The sequence below is a fragment of the Ranitomeya variabilis genome, chromosome 1 (assembly GCF_051348905.1).
Source record: "Ranitomeya variabilis isolate aRanVar5 chromosome 1, aRanVar5.hap1, whole genome shotgun sequence".
NCBI classification, from domain to species: Eukaryota; Metazoa; Chordata; class Amphibia; order Anura; family Dendrobatidae; genus Ranitomeya; species Ranitomeya variabilis.
The window spans coordinates 391,984,381-392,005,682 of NC_135232.1; the positions used below are offsets into that span (position 1 = coordinate 391,984,381).

Genomic DNA, 21,302 nt, shown 5'->3' on the forward strand with positions numbered 1-21,302 from the left:
ATACTGCAGAAGGGTGTAATTGTTGGCGCAATTTATTTGGATCTTGAGAGAGAGGTGGTAGAGGCGCAGGGGGATGCGCCAGCAGCCTGTCCTTCAGGTAAACTTTATGTTCCTGCTAATCTTCGTCTTAGGGTCATCAATGAACATCATGATTCGGTTTTGGCCGGACACCCTGGAAGTAAAGTTACCACGGACCTTCTCGCTCGGCGTTTTTGGTGGTCTGGGGTAAATCATGATGTACAGGAATATGTTGCTGCCTGCAGTGTGTGCGTGTTCCAACACCCCTCGTACTTGCCCGTCTGGGTCTCTCCAACCTCTGGAGATTCCCAATAGACCTTGGACCCATTTGTCAATAGACTTCATCACCGACTTACCGGTTTCTGAGGGTAATACAGTTATTTTAGCCGTAGTTGACAGATTTAGCCCTTCCCGCGTTACCTAATGCCAAGACTCTGGCACAGATCTTTATCAAGGAGGTTGTGAGATTGCATGGTGTTCCTTCAGATATTGTGTCAGACCGTAGGGTGCAGTCTATTTCTAAGTTTTGGAGGGCTTTTTGCAACCGGCTGGGGATTCATTTGTCGTTTTCTTCAGCTTTTCATCCTCAATCCAATGGTCAGACAGAACGTGTAAATCAAAATCTTGAAACTTATCTCAGGTGTTTCATTTCAGAAAATCAGGAGGACTGGGTTAAGTACTTACCGTTTGCAGAGTTTGCAATAAACAACCGTACTCATGAGTCTACTGGCAAGTCCCCATTTTTCGGGGCATATGGTTTTCATCCTCAATTCAGTTCATTTAATAGGAAGGATTCCTCAGGGGTGCCTGAAGAGGAGAGGTTTTCTTCATCTATCATGTCCGTATGGCAAGGGGTTCTTGATAAATTAAAGAGGATGAGTTCCAGATATAAGAATGCGGCTGATCGGAGACGTATGGAAGGTCCGGACCTATGTGTGGGTGATTGGGTTTGGTTGTCCTCAAAGAATATTAAACTGAGAGTTCCCTCATGGAAATTGGGCCCTAGGTTTATTGGCCCTTATAGGATTGTGGCCGTCGTCAATCCTGTTGCATTTCGGCTGGCTTCACCTCAGTCGTTTAGAATCCATAATGTTTTCATCGCTCCTTACTCAAGAGGTTTGTGGCGTCACCTAATCCATCACCTTCACCTCCCTCTCCGGTCCTTGTTGATGGAAATCTCGAGTTCCAGATAGCCAGGGATTCTCGATTTGTTCGCCGGTCTCTACAGTATCTAGTACATTGGAAAGGGTACGGTCCTGAGGAGAGGATGTGGGTACCTGCAGCCAATGTCCATGCGGTTAGGTTAGTCCAGGCATTTCATACAGCTCATCCTGAGAAACCTGGTCCTGAGGTTCCGGAGGTCCCTCGTAGAAGGGGTGTACTGTCACGGGGCTACCGTGACAGAGAGGTTCCAGAGAACCGCAACGCTCTGGGCCTCGTTCACACATGGTGAACAGAAGCTCTTCTCCTGAATTCTGACCTGGCTGTCTTGTGCCAGCAGGGCAGGAGTTAAACCTTGTTGCTGAAGTTGCTGAGAGCTTGGTCTCTCAGCTGAATTGGTTTTTGTAATCTCCTCTCCTATATAGACTCAGCTTTGACTACAACTGTTGTCAGTGATCAGTTCTACTGCCTGGCTTGAAGTGGTAAGGAGCGTGGTGTTAGGAGCTTGGAGGTTTATCTACAGAGATTGTTGTCTTCTGTTTTGGTTGCATGTTAAACCTGTTTTCCTTCCTAGTTTTTTTCCCCCCTCTTCCCTTCTCTGTGTTTCCTCTGTGGCTGTGTGAGCATTTGGTGAGTTTGAGATTTTAGTTACCTTGTCTGCATACCCTGTTTACTTGTCATATTAATACACTGGTGCAGTCATCCTCCCTGGGGGGGAGAGGGGGCCACTGATAGGGCCTGCACAGGAGACAGGGATATGCTGGTGGCTCAGGCCTCCTAACCATTATAGGTACCCCTGAGATAAGGGTAAGCCAGGGCCCCTTTATAGTGGCAGGGACAGGTGCGGGTCCCAGTATGCCGTCCTGCCCCTTTATCGCCGTAAACGGCGTGACACTTCCTAAGCATTTAAAAAGGTCCCTTAGTCTCTTTCTGTAGGCTCCACAATCATGGGGAAGACTGCTGACTTGACAGATGTCCAGAAGGCAGTCATTGACACACTCCACAGGAGGGTAAGTTAAAAAAAGGTAATTGCTAAAGAAGCTGGCTGTTCAGAGAGTGCTGTATCCAAGCATATTAATGGAAAGTTGAGTGGCAGGAAAAAGTGTGGCAGGAAAAGGTGCACAAGCAACCAGGATAACCGCAGCCTTAAAAGAATTGTTAAAAAAAGGCCATTCAAAAATTTGGGGGAGATTCACAAGGAGTAGACTGCTGCTGGAGTCACTGCTTTAAGAGCCACCACACACAGATGTATACAGGACATGGGCTACAAGTGTCGCATTCCTTGTGTCAAGCCACTCTTGACCAATAGACAAAGCCAGAAGCGTCTTACCTGGGATAAGGAGAAAAAGAACTGGACTGTTGCTCAGTGGTCCAATGTTTTATTTTCAGATGAAAGTAAATTTTACATTTCATTTGGAAATCAAGGTCCCAGACGGAAGAGTGAAGAGGCCACAATCCAAGTTGCTTGAGGTCTAGTGTGAAGTTTCCACAATCAGTGATGGTTTGGGGAGCCATGTCATCTGCTGGTGTAGGTCCACTGTGTTTTATCAAGACCAAAGTCAGCACAGCCGTCTACCAGGAAATTTTAGAGCACTTCATGCTTCCCTCTGCCGACAAGCTTTTTGGAGATGGAAATTTAATTCTCCTACAGAACTTGGCACCTGTTCACACTGCCAAAAGTACCAATACCTGGTTTAAAAACAACAGTATCACTGTGCTTGATTGGCCAGCAAACTCGCCTGACCTTAACCCCATAGAGAATCTATGGGGTATTGTCAAGAGGAAGATGAGAGACCCCAGACCCAACAATGCAGACGAGCTGAAGGCTGTTAACAAAGCAACCTGGGCTTCCATAACACCTCAGCAGTGCCACAGGCTGATAGCCTCCATGCCACACTGCATCGATGCAGTAGTTGATGCAAAAGGAGCCCTGGCCAAGTATTGAGTGCATTTATTGAACATATATTTCAGTTGGCCACATTTTGGATTTTAAATTCATTTTTCAAGCTAGCTGGTGGTATAAAGTATTCTAATTTACTGAGATAATGAATTTTGGATTTTCATTGGTTGTAAGCCAGAGTCATCAATATTAACAGAAATAAAAATTTAAAATAGTTCACTCTGTTTGTAATGACTCTATATAATATATGAGTTTCACTTTTTGTATTGAAGACCTGAAATAAATTAACTTTTTGATGATATTCTAATTTTGTGAGAAGCACTTGTGCATAAAAAGGAGGGAGGAGCAGTTAGAGGAGGGATTCAAGCCCTCATAACCCATATGTGTTATGATAAATAAATAACATATGATAGGGGTATCCCACAAATGGATAATCTGTTAGCACAGCAAACTTAATTATCAGCAATATAAAGATAAAAAGACAAAAATCCCTTAAAGCGAACATGTCAGCAGGATTTTGCTAAGTAATCTACAGGCATTGTCAGGTTGCCGCTGTTATACTGATTAAAATTATACCTAGGGGGAAGAAATCCATCTTGCAGTTCTTGTATAAGCAGTGTTAGAACTTTTCAGTTAATGATATGCACGTGCTCCTGGGCAGGACTTATCTTAGTGCTCTAGGATAGAGAAACCAAGGAAAGACCTGCATTTCCTCATGGAGACAGACTGTGCTTCGGGGCGGCCTGTGGGCAAGTCTTTCCTTGGTTTCTCTGGCTTAGAGCAGGAAGGTAAGACTCTGCCTACAGTCCTGCCCAGAAGCATGAGCATCTCATTAACTGAAAACTTCTAACACTGGTTACACAAGAAGCACAGGACGGATTTCTTCACCCCAGGTATCATTGTAATCAGTATAACACTGCCAACCTGACAATTTTTGTAGGTTACTTAGCAAAATCCTGCTGACAGGTTCGCTTTAATCAGCTAAATTAGATGAATCAGACATCATTATCGGACCTAAAGGAAGGGTGCATACGACAGCTGTTTATTTAATCCCTTTGAGGACACACAATTAATTTTAAAAATACATTGACTTTCTTTTGTACATATGCATCTGTTGTGGTCAACCATCCTAATGTTCTTTCTAAACCCCTCTATGACACAAAATGTGTCATACGTCACCTAAATATTCACCCACTCATGTTCTCAATTCTATTGTTGTCTTTCAAACACAGTTATACGGGCAGATGCTGGTAGCCATATAGATCAGCCTTTCGGACTTACAGTTCGCAAAATCGCGAATGAAAAACTTTTCCTGCAGACGCAGCTTGAAAATTAACTTAAACTGCCACAATGGAAAAAAAACACACACGTTTCTATCTAACCAAGTTCACATGGATGACGGTTTCTCATACAGACTATGATCCAGGTGATCCTTTAATGACTGTCCTTTTCTATAGGTCACACTTGGTGTTAGTGATATTAACTCTTTTAAGTCTGAGTCTGCTAGTAGTATATCCCAATGTTTCCTCAATACACAATAAACCTGTTAACTTTCAGCATCTAATGTCCCTATCACCCAAGTACCGCATATACTCGAGTATAAGCCGAGATTTTCAGCCCATTTTTTTAGGCTAAAAGTGCCCCTCTTGGCTTATACTCAAGTCATTGTCCCAGGGGGTCGCCGGGGAAGGGGGAGTGGCAGCTGTCACATCATATTCACCAGCTCCCGGCACGGTCTCTGCACTGCCCTGCTTCTCCAATGGTCTCCAGCACCCGCAGCTCTTCCTGTGTTCAGCAGTCACATGGTCATGAGTAAGACTGCCTAGTGCAGTTGAAACGTGTCAACTGGGTCATGTCGACCATGTACATTTTTTTTTTGTATGCATTATATTTTCTTTTGAAAAATAAAAAGAAAAGGAAAATCCAGTCCTGTTAAGCCGGACTCCAATTTTTTCCATTTTCCTTGATGTGAGGCCAGGGCGAGGCCGGTGTCTGAGCCCGAGGTGGATGAGCATAGAGCAACTGGGTGAGCTGGAATCAAGTTTCTATAATATTCTATGGAGCATCTTATGGGGTCATCAACCTTTGTGCAGCATTATATGGGGCATAATATTCTATGGAGCATCTTATGGGGCTATCATTAACCTTTTATGCAGCATTACATGGGGCTCCTGATTCAATATGGATATTCAAAAACACTTAACCTACTGATGTCTCCATTAATTTTACTTTTATTGGTATCTATTTTTATTTTTGAAATTTACCAGTAGCTACTGCATTTTCCACCCTAGGCTTATACTCGAGTCAATACGTTTTCCCAGTTTTTTGTGGCAAAATTAGGGGTCTCGGCTTATACTCGGGTCAGCTTATACTCAAGTATCTACGGTAATTCATAAAATTAATTATTACAAAAGTTCTGAAAAGATTCTTCTTGTTATGATTTTGTTGAATGACAAAAAACTGGCATTTTAACCACGGTGTATAGACTTTTTATATCCACTATATAACTAAAACTATTATTTGTTGTTAGTCTGATCTCTAGAGATTCATTTTACATTTTATGTTAATGTGTCTTAGCATTAAAAACATTTCACAATAGCAACAAAGAGTATAGTAAAAACTCAACATCTTAAACATCTTAACACAACACGTAGTAATGAGTAAATCATTATTACCCCTAAATGGCTTGAACTTATTCTCCAAGTCAAATTCCTGCCTCCCTGATCTTGACAGGTCAATCCGCAGGTCTGGACAAATGGCATACTCCTCAATAGTTTTACTGATCTGATAAATCTTATCCGTAACCGCATCTGGAGCTGGACCTAAAACAGAATAGCAAAACAAGTAAAAGTACAAGTTTCTGAATGATAAAATACACACACAGACAAGAAGCAGATGCAGATTGTAATTTAACAGCTACTGTAGCAATTGAGACTGTCAAGGTCTAGTGACAGAATTGGATGAAAAGCACTGGGTGCAGTCGACAACATCTGGATTCAGGGCTATAAAGAAATATCTGCTTGGAACAATATTTTGAGGATTTATTAAACTAAAGATATAAGGTGGCAGTTTTATATGTGCAGTTTAACAATGGATTTTTAATGATCTGCAAAAATAAAATTATAAAATTGTATTTGAGGTTTCTAGAGGAAATGTTTAAATTACATAAATGTCTTCATCTAGAAAAGACTTCATTTATTAAAAGAAGGGAACAATTGCTTCAATATTAAATAATGTTGGAAATTATGCATTCTGAGATCTATTCCCATTTTTACTTTCCGCATCAATGAAATACTTATGCGGAGTGTCTTTTGTTAAAAATCTTTAAAGTAATACTCCACCTTTGAATAGAATTAGATTTTTATCATAATAACTTAACTTTTTTAATATAGCTTTATTTTAGATATTTTTTTGTGTCGTTACCTCCATTGGCAACATTGAACTTGATTCCAAAATCTCCACCAGGCCCTCCTGGATTGTGGCTTGCTGTTAAAACAATTCCTCCGATTGCCTTAATTTTTCTAATTATGCAGGACACAGCCGGAGTAGACAGCAATCCATTCTGACCAATAACCAAGCGGCCAATCTACAAGCAATAAGGAAAGAAAGAAATAATCAACGGTCCAATTGTGAAATATACACAGTAAAATGAGATAGCAGTGTACTTTTTCCATTAATATTTATTATTATTTTTATTATTATTATTATATAGAATTTTAGAATATACTTCATGCATTTTTATGCTGGTCTATCTGGCACCATGGATTATGACCTATGTTCCCTTAATGAAACTTTTTATAGTTGAGCTATGCCATTTGATATCAGTTTCATTTTTGTTAGGAATCATTGTTTTCAGCACTATAATATACTGCAAATGTATATCTTTGTTACTAATCCATCTATGTTTTTGATATCTTAAAGGCCATGGATATCTTTGTGGCAGCCCATGCAATTCATAGGGGTGGGTTTAAGAGGTTTATTCTCCTTCTCCATAGGCATTGACAACCTACTCAGCCCTATAGTAAGTATCACTATGGTGGGTCTTCAAGCTGTCATACCCCCTCCGCTGAAGACACTTATGAGTTTAATTTAAATGTGTGAAATATAGTTTCCTCTGGTAAACTAGTGTTAATTTCCCTGTGGGCTGCAGTAGTAATCAAAGGCCATGAGACTTCACTGTCTTCCTCTTTGCTTTTGTACAGAAGTTGGTGAAAGGTTAAGTCTGCCCATCAACAGACAACAGGGACAAAAGCCCTGTAGAGAAGGGTCCTGCCCAGTTGAGGAGACAATAGAGAGATGTGGCTCTAAGAGAAGCCCTTGTTAACTGAGCCCAGACTGCTGTTTGGGTGCAGGGTTCACAGCGTAACATATCTACCCGTGTGTCCCAGCATCGGGAAGATGGAGGTTTATCTGATTTGCTCTGCTTGTTTACCATTCACATGTAAAGGGCAGTTGCCCTAAACTGATAATAATGTACCTCTTTATGACTCAGAAAAGTTGCAATGTGTACTGCCTGCTGCCTTGTGTACTTTAGTGTGTGGCCAAGTAAAGAGTACCTTGTTTTTAATAACATGCCTGGTGTCCTTGCTTTGAAGTCTAATGGACCTGGTGAGGAGTGAACGGGACCAGCCTAGAGGTGAAGGTACCAATAGCAATACTGCCAGCAAACATACACACACTTAGAACTCTGGGGTGTCGGACTCATGACACTCTCCCATGGCTACCACCACTAGCATCGTTACAGTCACATAGCAAGAATTCGAACTGTAAAACAAAGAGAGGAATCCTCACAATGTGTATATTGCACACTGTTAGGATTCATCACTGAAAGTATGCCTGTACTAGAAAACCCTTTGTCACAACTCTGCGACCAGATTGCCAGAGGCAAGTATATATAGGAGAGGGAAGTGGCCAATACTGAACAGCTGAGGTCATCCAAGCAGGAAAGCTGCTAAGACTCTGAGCTGAACAGTTTAACCCCTGCACTGTCAACAGAAACCTTCACCATTTAATATGAATGAAAAAGTGCTTCTAATCAATGCTGGAGTACGTCAAATCAGACGCTACGGTATTCTGGCCCCTCCCTGTTGTGGCAAACTTATAATAAACCCCTTTAATGGCATTCATGTAAAGGACATATTTTTTACAAGGTAGACTCCATTGACTTCTAATGAGATCCATCCAGCTTCCATTAGGGTGTAGCATGAGGGACAGGGGAAAGGAGGAAATGTGGATCATATGTGGAAAAAGAAGCATATTTTTTTCTGATAAGATACATTACAATGTTTCTTATATTCACTGGTACTATTAAGTTATTCAGAATTTGTTGAAAGAAAGGGCAATAGAATGTTAAAGGGACTCTGTCACCTGAATTTGGAGGGAACAATTTTCAGCCATAGGGGCGGGGTTTTCGGGTGTTTGATTCACCCTTGCCTTACCCGCTGGCTGCATGCTGGCTGCAATATTGGATTGAAGTTCATTCTCTGTCCTCCATAGTACACGCCTGCGTAAGGCAAGATTGCCTTGTGCAGGCATGTACTACGGAGGACAGAGAATGAACTTCAATCCAATATTGCAGCCAGCGGGTAAGGAAAGGGTGAATCAAACACCCGAAAACCCCGCCCCTATGGCTGAAAATTGTTCCCTCCAAATTCAGGTGACAGAGTCCCTTTAATGATTATCTTGTTATATCAATATAAAGTAGTGTCTAAATAACAGGATATAAAACAATTGTTTAAAAGTAGCTTTTCTGACTACTGTAAATTGAATAGTATGTTATTTTACAGGTAGGCTTATTAATGTGTGAAGTTCATTATGTTGTAAATTCATATACTGTTTATTAACTTCCATACCAATATGTATGCTGCAACTATTTACTTATCGGTAATCTTTATGTTCTGCTAAAGTTTCAATAAGTGAAATTAATAATAATATAAGAAGAATAATATGTTGAAGTGGTATTTCCAGCTCTGTCTCTCATGAATGGGATAGGAATAACTCAGTTATGGGGCAATGAATAAGCTACCCTATTTCTGTAACTCGCATTGAATTCAACGGGATTTGTGGAAATAGTGTAGCATAGCGAGATTCATTATGGCAGCCTCAGAAAGAATGAATGGAGCAGTGATTGAGCGTGCAAACTACTGCTCAAATTAGACAGGAGACAGAAGTTTCCTTTGTGGACATTGGTAGGAGTTTCAACATTTCAATCCTTACAGATCTGTAAGTCCTCATCTATTCTGCAAAGATAGATTGTAACTTCTTATTGCTTCTGTTTCAATAGCAGAAATTATTCATTTTTTAACTTGGTGGTGGACTTTATTTTAACTCACACACTGATGTTTCATAATCCATTCAGTAAGGGTTTCCAGTATTTCTTTAAAACTGCATAGCGTAGGTAATCATATTAGTTTATTTAGTAGTGTACATGTCATTTGTGTATAGTAAATACTCAAAAAATAACCATTTGGGGTTCTTTGTTGACTGGATAGAAAAACCTTGGTGCTACATAAGTACAATATCACAATAATTACCTGTGAAAAAGACTTGAGTATCCTAATAGATAACAGACTGCACATGAGTCAACAGTATAATGCAGCAGCAAAAAAGGCAAACACAGTTCTGCGATGTATTCAGAGAAGCATAGAAACTAAGGCTACTTTCACACTAGCGTCGGGAACAACCCGTCGCTGTGCGTCGGGCCGACGTTCCCGACGCTAGCGTGGTCTCCGCCGCACAACGGGGGCAGCGGATGCATTTTTCCCATGCATCCGCTGCCCCATTGTGAGGTGCGGGGAAGTGCGGGGAGGTGGGGGCGTTACATGTAACGTTTTTTTCTCCCGACGGTCCGCTACCACACGCTCAAGCGTCGCAAAACGGACGCGACGTTTGGCAATGCGTCGCAAATGCGTCGCTAATGTTAGTCTATGACGAAAAAACGTATCCAGCAAGAACTTTTGCTGGATGCGTATTTTCGGCAAAACGACGCATTTGCGACGTATTGCAGTTAACGCTAGTGTGAAAGTAGCCTAAATCACGTGAAGTACTTATCCCTCATTCCTCATCTGGAATACTGTGTCTAGTTCTGGGCACCACATTTTAAAAAAGACATTGAAAAACTGGAGCAAGTTCAGAGAAGAGTTACCAGGATGGTGAGCAGACTGCAAACTATGACCTACGAGGAATGATTGATGGATCTGGGAATGTTTAGCTTGCAAAAAAATAAGAAAAGGAGATCTAATAGCGGTCTATAAATATCTAAAGGGATGTCACAGTGTTGAAGGTTCCTTCCAACACTAACATTCTATGATTCTATGAGTTAGAGATGAACGGATTGATCTGCAGTGGATCGACTTCGAGTTGAATTTCCTGAAATTCGCAGGACCTGCAAAATCAAACACTCCGCAATTCAAGTTGCAAAGATTGGTGCCATTTCACACACTGTTGAAGACTCAGAGTGGGCTAAACAATGGAGTCCTTTACAATATCGTAAAAGCATGTGGACACAGTTTGCTCTTTTTTAACCCCTCACGATGCACCCAATATCCGTTTTTGCATTTGTTTTTCCTCACCTTCTTCCCAGCAACATAAGTTTTTTATTTTTCTGTCCAAATGTAAGGGCATGTTTTTGTGAAACGAGTTGTACATTTTAAATGACTCCATTCATTTTACAACAGTGTACTGGAAATTGTGAAAAAAAATGCGATTCTAACACATTTTTGGGAATTGTCCTTACGCTGTACATTTTGTGGTAAGAATTACCTCACATTATGATTCTGCTCATCAGTACGATTACAACTATAGAAATTATGTGCAGTTTTTTTTAAATTATTTTTTGGCATGGAATGACGCACCACCAAGCCAGCTCATGTTAAATGCCGCTGCCAGAGTTTTTTTCTAGAAAAAAGGGCCATATATTATAAGCTCATCCATAAAAGCATCAACATCAAACCAAAAAAGCAGAAAATGGATCTCAGAGCAATATTAAAAATAGTGATCAAAAAGAAAAAAACAGAGCTGCACAGCCGTTACGTGACCCAGGGCTGACTGCGGTCCATTCAATGTGTGTACGGAGAGCCTGGCATCAAGGCAGAGGTGCTCGCTTGAAACAAGTGTATAACTAATGAGAACATATAGAGTAAAGCGGCAACACTCACCATCCTTGTTTGTTGGTCTGAGTCCTTTATTGAAAAATGCAAAACAACACCAACAGCATCTTCACGGCTCGGGATAGGGCAGGAGGAAAGGAGGTGAGCAGGATGTGACGACGGCCGTTTCGCGCCGACAGCAGCGCTTCCACGGGTCTACGGTGTTGGGAAGTGGCGTAACATAAATAGGTGGGTATGAGTGAAAACCCCTCCCACCCCACGCCCATCCCCTCCACCCGAAGACAAAATACAACATGTGCATGATATAAAAACATATTAAAAACCGGGAAAGAAAGCAAAGAAACGGCCGTCGTCACATCCTGCTCATCTCCTTTCCTCCTGCACTATCCCGAGCCGTGAAGATGCTGTTGGTGTTGTTTTGCATTTTTCAATAAAGGACTCAGACCAACAAACAAGGATGGTGAGTGTTGCCGCTTTACTCTATGTGTTCTCAATATTAAAAATAGAAATGTTATTGATGATTATATCAAAACTATTTTATCATCATAAAAATAAATAAATAAATAAATAGAAACAAAAAAGGAGAAGGGTATAGTGACACCTTGGTGCCACGTCCAAACACAATTGGTATAATTAAAAAGGTATAATTAGACCACAGACATGTAAATATGCACATATAATTCCTATAGGAAGCAGCTGAATTAATGACTATATATATATATATATATATATATATATATATATATAAATATATATATATACATATAATTAAAAAAAAAGATACAAATGGTAGCAGCTATTGAAAGATTAACTGTAACAATTCATAAGGGCCCCAAAATATAAAGTGACAAGTGCATAGTGCAGACAGGCATCCAGATGAGAGTAATCATATAGAACAAAGCCCAACAATTCATATAGTCATAAGTAGAAGCGGTTTAATTGACTCAAATTGTAGCAAAATACAGACCCATAGGTAATGTGCAATAAATCATAATGAAAGTGGTAAAGAAAGAGCACCCATAATAGACCAACCTCAACCCACATCCCCCCCCCCGAGAAAGCAACATTGCGATACGCACGTTGGAGTCTGTTCTCCACGTCCCTCATTGAGGTTGGTCTATTGGTCTATTAAATTTACATTTTTGAGTAAAATGTAAATTTGTCTTTTATTCTATAAACTTCTGACAACGTCTCCGAATTTCCAAGCAATAAATTTTGTATTTTTTTCTGACAAAGAAAAATGGTCAAAATTTTATAAAAACTGTTATAGAAGGGTTAATAGTTTGCCTTTAACTGCCTTGCCTTTAAGTGCCTTTTACCTTTAAGTGTTAGAATTACTAGAATCTGTTGACTCAGTAGTCTGATGGTCTCCTCTCCAAGGAGACTACACTTCTTATCATGTATGTTCTCAATAGTCAGTTACAATATGTTCTGAGCTATGGTAAATAGAATATGACCCTGGGTGATGGTGGGGGCTACATGAGTTACATTGAAATGCATTGGATGTAAATGGTATAAAACATTGCTTTGGCTTTTTATATATCAGATAAAAGTGACTTGCTCACGGAATACGTGTGAGGTGTCTTTTGTCTCCAAGCACTTGTCAACTAAGGGCGTAAATCCACAATTAGGACTCACTGGTGATCTGTCAGCTGACATTTGGGTCAGAATGAAAACAGCTACGACAGTTTGGCGCCCGAACGGGGACCGTGTAACCAGCCGCCTTATTCGGAATCCGTATGTGGGAGCTTCCAGAGAGATTGGATAATGCAAACAACAGCTGCAGCAAGGTGAGAAACGTTATTCTTACAATCTGTTTGCACCTGCAATCTCTCTTTTCCGGATTTCTCCATACCTCTGGGTAAAGGCTGTAAACACGGTTCAAAGAATCCACACATCACCAGTGAGTTTTGTGTTTGTTTTGTCTGTTTATGTCCGTATGAGAGTTGAATAATAGAGTTATAAGATGATAATTGTTATCTGTATTATTTGTCAATATCCTAATTGGTTGTGTATTTGTTTAGTGTGTGTAATACAAGAGCTGGGATAGACTCTGTGCAGTGTTGTTATTTTGGTCATTTTGGATTGGCAGTACATTATATGAAGCTGTATTTTGTATAAGGCCGTGGTTTTTGTTGTTTGGCCTTAAAGTGTTTTCAGAGTGTCAGTGGACACTGCTGCAGTTTTATTTATATAGAGTTGTGTTGAATTCCAAAGTGCAGAATAGACAGGCTGTGTGAGCCTTGTATGTGTGTATGTCTATGAGAACCTCTGAATGAGATAAGAGGTGGAGTGATTGAGATAAGGGATTTTCTTCTTGTGAAACTCAACTAAAAAGTGAAAGGAAAAAAAAAAACCAGACCCAGACAAGACAGATGGACTATGGTCAGACAAACCCAGACTGGAGAAATACTCGTATGATTTGTGCTGCAACCTGACCTAAGAATTGCACTGAATCCTGTCCAGACAAGATCACATGTAGTGACATAAGAAGCTGACACAGGATTGTGGTTGGTGGATAGTGGGGACATTAACTTTTGGGAGTAGGCTGACAGTAATCCTTTTGGGAAGGAGCTGTAGACCAGCATGTCATGTCACCCCCAACCGGTCATCTAGTCACCCCCACCACCAGAGAACCAACCACATCAGGTAGGGTAAAACAGATACAGGAGTAATATCCCTTTGAGCTTTCAGACCTCAAATAATGCAAAGAAAACAAGTTCATAATCATTTAGAAACAACAATACTAATGTTTTAACTCAGGGAGAGTTCAGAAATCAATATTGTGTTGAACAACCATGATTTTTATTCACAGCTTTCATGCGTCTTGGCATGCTTTACACCAGTCTTTCACACTGTTTCTGGTGCAAAAATTTAAGCAGTTCTTCTTTGTTTGATGGCTTGTGATTATCCATCATCCTCTTGATTACATTCCAGAAGTTGTCAATGGGGTTCAGGTCTGGAGATTGGGCTACCCATGACAGGGTTTTGATGTGGTGGTCTCTTAATTTTTTCCAGAGCTGTATATAATTGTGGTAGAGCGGCTCACTCGGCTGCACACTGAAGTAGAGACGGGTACACTGTGGCTTTAAGAACTTCCTTTGATTTATTACAGGCAGCCTAAACCAAGGAGGGAAATAGTAAAGAAAATACAGCCCACTGGGCAAAACAGAAAAACAAAACAAAATGGTGGTAGAGCAACACAGTCCTTCTGTGAGCGGGGTCCCTCTCGCTCACGGCTGACAGAATACACACGGTTCAGGTACTCTAGTCCATGGAGCATTCTCCTGCAGTGCTCCTTCTCCAGGCCCACACACTGAACACTGAAAGTTCTTCCTTCAGCCATTTAAGCTTGGACCATGTGACTCCCCAACCATGTGACTGATCACATGACTGTGACCTCACCAAGGTCCTGTCAGCACACAGTGGTGCTAGCTCTATAGGGGGAGATATGGGGGGACACGCTCCCAACCACTCTATGAATGTCCCCTTAAAAACCAGCCCATAACATAACTTAACCCTCGCAACACTTACTGTGCTGGAGGTAATACAACTCTGGATTTTATAACACTCATGTCATTAGAGGTAGTGAAACATATCTCCCTTCTATTACATTACCAGTGACTCTATCACATTATATATATATACACGCATGGTCAAAATTGTTGGTACCCCTCGTTTAATGACAGAAAAGCCCACAATGGTCACAGAAATAACTTGAATCTGACAAAAGTAATAATAAATAAAAGATCTATGAACATGAACAAATGAAAGTCAGACATTACTTTTCAACCATCTTTCCACAGAATTTAAAAAAAAATAAAACTCATGAAATAGGCCTGGACAGAAATGATGGTACCCTTAACTTAATATTTTGTTGCACAACCTTTTGAGGCAATCACTGCAATCAAACGATCTGCAATCTGTAACTGTTAACGAGACTTCTGCACCTCTTGACAGGTATTTTGGCCCACTCCTCAAGAGCAAACTGCTCCAGTTGCCTCGTGTTTGAAGGTTGCCTTTTCCAGACGGCATGTTTTAGCTCTTTCCAAAGATGCTCAATAGGATTTAGGTCAGGGCTCATAGAAGGCCACTTCAGAATAGTTTTTTAAATTCTGTGGAAGCATGTTTGAAAAGTAATGTCTGACTTTCATTTGTTCATTTTCATAGATCTTTTATTTATTAATACTTTTGTCAGATTCAAGTTATTTCTGTGACTATTGTGGGTTTTTCTGTCATTAAACAAGGGGTACCAACAATTTTGGCCACGTGTGTATTGTAGAGATCTGTACTCACTTGGCTGCGGTTGAGGTAGGTATTGTTGAAATGTCCAAGCAAGTTTTTTAAAACTGCATATACTGCTCTAGATAGAAGAACAAACGAACAGCCATTTCCGGCACAAAGTGAAAACAAGCAGGAAAAAAAATAGTCCATATGGTATTGCGGGTCCGCCCACTCAGGTCAGTGCCTTTAGCAACACACACTGAAGGTGAACACAAACTGCAAGTAAATAGTCCATATCGCCCATTGGATCTGCCTGCTCAGGTCAGTGTCTTTGATAATACACACTGGAGGTCTCCACACCTCCAGCCACAGACACTGAATGACAGACTCGGCCTCCATTTTATCTGCCAAACCACGCCCCTGGGATTGGGATATGTGAGCAGTATTCCCACCCATCTCTTATGACCGCTCGTAAAACCCGGCCATGGAATGGCCAAATAACTCTCAGCACTACACGTACTGGAGCATGCTTCCGACCTCACATCACCGCAGCTAACAGCTGCAATGACATATCTATATTAATAATAAAGAATTATAATACATTTTTATTTATATAGCGCCAACATATTCCGCAGCACTTTACATTATAGAGGGGATTTGTACAGACAATAGACATGACAGCATAACAATAAACACAGATCAAAACAGATGCCAAGAGGAATGAGGGCCCTGCTCGCCAGCTTACAATCTATGAGGAAAAAGGAGAGACACGAGAGGTGGATGGTAACAATTGCTTTAGTTGTTCAGACCAGCCATAGTGTAAGGATTGGGTTTTCATTTAATGCTTCATGAACCGGTAATCAGCCTACGTATATAACAGTATAGATACAGAGGGCTATTAAATACATAAAGCGTATGAGAAACATGATGCGAGGAACTTGATTATGATTTAAGTTTTTTGAATGGGCAACACAGGGTTAGTTAGGTTAATGCGTTGAGACGGTTTCTCCCCTCAAGAACTCGTCCATCTTACATACCCTCTTCCTCTACCCAAAACCAGGTTCTTGGCACCTTCTGCCAACAAACAGTGGACTCTCGACAGAGCGTCAGCATTGCAATGCAGTTTCCCTGGCCTATGTTCTACATGGAAGTTAAAATCCTGAAGTGCTAGGTACCACCTGGTCACTTGGGCATTATTCTCTTTATTCTCCCTCATCCACTTCAGTGGTGCATGGTTTTACACCAGTCTAAACTTCCTGCCCAAGAGGTAATATCTTAGAGTGTCTAATGCCCACTTGATGGCTAAACATTCCTTCTCATTATGGCATAATTTTTCTAGCAGGATGACAACGTTTGGTGAGATACATTATGTGGTGCTCGTCCTTGTTCACCTCTTTAGATAAGACAGCACCCAGCCGGATATCCGACGCGTCCGTCTGGACCACTAACTTCTTGGAGAAATCGGGTGTTACCAGCACTGGCTGTTTGCACAGGGCCATCTTCAGTTCCTGGAAAGCTGTCTCAGTTTCTGGAGACCACTTAGCCATAGCCAACTTCGTCCCTTTAAGGAGATCAATCAGAGAGGCAGCTAACATGATTCAGGAACAACCAGCAGTAATAGCCCACAATGCCCAGGAATGCCTTGATCTGCTTGTTTGAGAGAGTTTGTGGCCAGTAGTGATGAGCAAGTCTGCTCGTTACTCGAGTTTCTCTGAGCATGATTGGGTGGTCTCCTAGTATTTCGGCGTGTTCGGAGATTTAATTTGTATTGACGCAGTTTGTGGCTGCTAGACAGCTTGAATACATGTGGGAATTGCCTAACAAACAGACAAAATCCCCACATGTATTCAAGCTGTATAGCAGCCGCAAATCAGGGACTTTGAGGTGTTCTCTGTCCAGCCACGGTTTGATCAGGTACACGTGGTACACCTGGTAGGGCTTCTGCTTCCCCAGATGGTGGACTTTTGTAGTTGACCTCACCAACTTTCTCCACTACCTCATAGGGACCCTGCCACTTGGCCAGGAATTTAATCTCCACCGTGGACACCAGCACAAGTTCTCAATCCCCTGGGTTGAACTGTCTTACCCTGGCTGACCTATTATACGCCCTAAACTGGGCTTCCTGAGCCTTGAGGTGTTCCTTCACAATGGGCATCACGTTGGCAATGCTCTCTTGCATCTGTGTGACATGTTCTACCATGCTTCTATAGAGGGTGTTTTAAGCCTCCCAGGATTTCTTTGCCACATCCATGGGCCCTCGAGGGTGTCATTCCTAGAGCAGTTCAAATGGGAAGAAACCAGTGGAAGCTTGGGGAACTTCCTGGATGGAGAACAACAGGTAAGGAAGCAGACAGTCCCAGTCTCGTCCGTCTTTCTCCACTGCTTTCTTCAGCATAGCCTTCAAGATCGTGTTAAACCTCTCCACCAGTCCATCAGTCTGGGGATGGTATACTGAGGTTCTGAGCTGGGAAATTTGCACAACTCCCTCATGACCTTTGATATAAAGGGGGTCCCTGGTTTGGGAGAAGATATGTACCAGCTCTTTAGAGATACACTTGGCAGAGGCATTTCTTAAGGGTACCTCCTCTGGGATTGGGGCAGCATAATCCAGGAGCACCAATATGTATTGATGTCCTCTTGAGGACTTAACCAGGGGTCCCACCAGGTTCGTCGCTATTCGCTCAAATGGCACCTCGATGATGGGCAATGGTACCAGGGGACTGCGGAAGAGGGACATTGGAGAGGTCAGCTGGCACATGCAGCAGGAACAACAGTAGTTCAAAATTTCTCTGTAACGCCCCAGCCAGTAGAATCTCTGCAGAATGCGCTCCTGGGTCTTATCTGCCCCTTGGTGACCACCCATGTGTAACACCCTGCGTCTATAGGGCCTTGGCCCCAGTAACTGCTCTATCACCTCACCCCTTGGCTTGGTTATTCTATAAAGAAGATCCCCAATTACAGCAAATACAGGAAGCCGACTGTCGGCCCTCGGCTCCTGAGGCACACCATTTAATACAGTAACATTTTCAAATGCCCCTCCAGCGCAGGGACGTTGGCTTCAATGGATGCTGCCTCATCCTTTAACAAGCTCTCAAAATGGAAACCTATCATCAGCAGCCTGCGATGAGGTTTCTTTGTGAGCAACCTGGCTGTTGTCTGGACAACCAAACATCCTTCCATTTCCCCACAAGACCCAAAATAACACAAAGTCCCATCCTATTATAATAGGGTGCAATAGGTCCTTGACTACACCGACCTCATGGGACTCGGTGCCACAGTTTGCGTTTATAACCACTTGGGCCACAGAATAGTCCTTAGCTTTGCCATGGATACAGTGGATGCCCACGCTCTTTCCAGGAATCAGCTTATGGGGAATGGTAGTGTCATGGTTGGTTTGGAAGTTTTGGCTTGGACCTCAGGGGTTAAGACTTTTCAACTTCTCTCTGGCTGTGTTATGGCTTTATATGGCCTCATCTGTGCTCTGGTCTTTGTCAGTTTATACTTCTGCCCTCGTCTGAGTAGATTGACCCTTGTGTGCTTGTGCCTTGTGCCTGCTCTTATGTGTTATCCTGTTACTGACTCGGTTCTGTCCCCCATTTTTGCTGTTGTCTATTGATTCTGTACTGCTCATTCATTCTGCCTGGTTTCTGACTTCTGCTCCATTCTGACTACTCGTCTGCCTATCCCCTTGGTACTTTTGCTGCCCTCTCCGGTTGCTGACACTTGGCCTGTATTTGATTTCATCTTTTGTACCTTGCTCCTATGCCTCGCTGACCTCTCGGTTTTCACCTCGGCTCTCCTGACCTTCTCTTGTTCTGGCGGTGCCCGCCATCCTCTGCTGTCTTCTCCGGGAGTGATGCGGCTTGCTTCGTCCCCGGTTCCACCCCCTGCAGTCACGTGCCACAGGTCATGTACATCAGCGGGTGCACCCAGTTAACCTTAACAGTCACGGTGTTCCTTACAGGTAGCCCTCACTAGGGTTACCAAACACCCAGCAGACCAGTCACCTGCACCCAGTTTACTGTTACGGGACATGCTTGCAGCCCCTCTCCTGTTTGAGGGATAGCACTGCAGGCAGGGTATGCAAAATACAAGCAGCACCGTCCTGTGCTGCAGTCCATTGGTTCGGTTGTCATGGGACGACGGGTGGCTATGTGGCCAGGGGTATGACACCTCCAACAAATTACAATATGGGAAGGGACCTTGGACACTAACTCCGGTGTTCTTGGCCACCCCCCAAGTGTGGCTCTAGCTCCCCTCTTTTGGGTGTCAGCCCCACTTTGGGAACCCCAGTATGGGGATGCTACAACCCCTTGCTTCCCCATGTAACTCTCGACCGCCTGGTACCTCTCCACCAGGCTCACTAGGTCATCAGCATTACGGGGATCTCCCTGGGCAACCCAGGATTGCATCGGCATTGGCAGGGAGTGTATTAACCTGTCCATAACGACCCTCTCCACTATCTGTGCTGGGGAGGAAGATTCAGGTTGCAGCCATTTTTGGACCAGGTGTAGGAGGTCAAATGTTTGGGACCGGGGAGGTTTGTCACTGCAGTAAGCCCAGTGGTGCACTCGCTGCGCCCTAACAATCAGTGTTTCTCCTAAGCATGCCAAGATCTCAGCTTTCAACTTGGCATACTCTTTAGCATCCGACAAGGCCAGGTCATAATAGGACTTCTGTGGTTCACCTGTTAAATATGGCGCCAGGACCTCCGCCCACTGCTCCGGAGGCAATTTCTCCCTTTCTGCCACGCTCTTGAAAACCATCAGGAAGGCCTCAACGTCATTCCCGGGGTCATCTTTTGCAACGCTCTTCTAACCATCTTTCTGGCATTCGAGTCATCAACTGGAGTTGGGGAGGAGACCGCCGGGCTCCCACGAACCGACTCTGTGAGGAGTTCCATCTGCCGAGTTAGCGCCTCCTGCTGCTGCCACAGCTGCTGCTGCTGGTGTTGTAGCTGCTATGCCAACAACATTTTCGTTTCTTGCTGTGCCAATTGCTGCTGTTGACTGGTCCATAGGTTATTACGGGTCCGCCTACTCAGGTCAGTGCCTTTAGCAACACACACTGAAGGTGGACACAAACTGCAAGTAAATAGTCCATATCGCCATGCGGGTCCTCCTGCTCAGGTCAGTCTCTTTGACAACACACACTGGAGGTCTCCACACCTCCAGCCACAGACTCTGAATGAGAGACTCGGCCTCCATTTTATCTGCCAAACCACGCCCCTGGGGTTGGGATATGTGAGCGGTCATTCCCACCCATCTCTTATGACCACTCGTAAAACCCGGCCCTGGAATGGCCAAATAACTCTTTCAGCACTATACGTGCTGGCGCATGCTTCCGAGCTCACATCACCACAGCTAACAGCCGCAATGAAACATATCTCCCCTGAAGGACTCGTCTTACGCCATCTTACAATATACAGTACAGACCAAAAGTTTGGACACACCTTTTCATTTAAAGATTTGTCTGTATTTTCATGACTATGAAAATTGTACTTTCACACTGAAGGCATCAAAACTATGAATTAACACATGTGGAATTATATACTTAACAAAATAGTGTGAAACAACTGAAAATATGTCTTATATTCTAGGTTCTTCAAAGTAGCCACCTTTTGCTTTGATGACTGCTTTGCACACTCTTGACATTCTCTTGATGAGCTTCAAGAGGTAGTCATCAGAAATGGTCTTTCAACAATCTTGAAGGAGTTCCCGAGATGCTTAGCACTTGTTGGCCCTTTTGCCTTCACTCTGCGGTCCAGCTCACCCCAAACCATCTCGATTGGGTTCAGGTCTGGTGACTGTGGAGGCCTGGTCATCTGGCGTAGCACCCCATCACTCTCTTTCTTGGTCAAATAGCCCTGACACAGCCTGGAGGTGTGTTTG

At 42.8% G+C, this 21,302-nt stretch overlaps 1 protein-coding gene across 1 annotated transcript in view; it reads right to left on the minus strand.

Annotated features, from left to right (window-relative positions):
* Positions 1–21,302, minus strand: part of PGM5 (phosphoglucomutase 5) — a 321,381-nt gene that overhangs the window by 247,306 nt on the left and 52,773 nt on the right. Inside the window, exons 2-3 of the mRNA XM_077249087.1 lie at positions 6,503–6,665; positions 5,755–5,901 (exon numbers count right to left, since the gene is read on the minus strand). Coding sequence (XP_077105202.1) covers positions 5,755–5,901; positions 6,503–6,665 — 310 coding nt within the window. The remainder of the gene's footprint in view (positions 1–5,754; positions 5,902–6,502; positions 6,666–21,302) is intronic.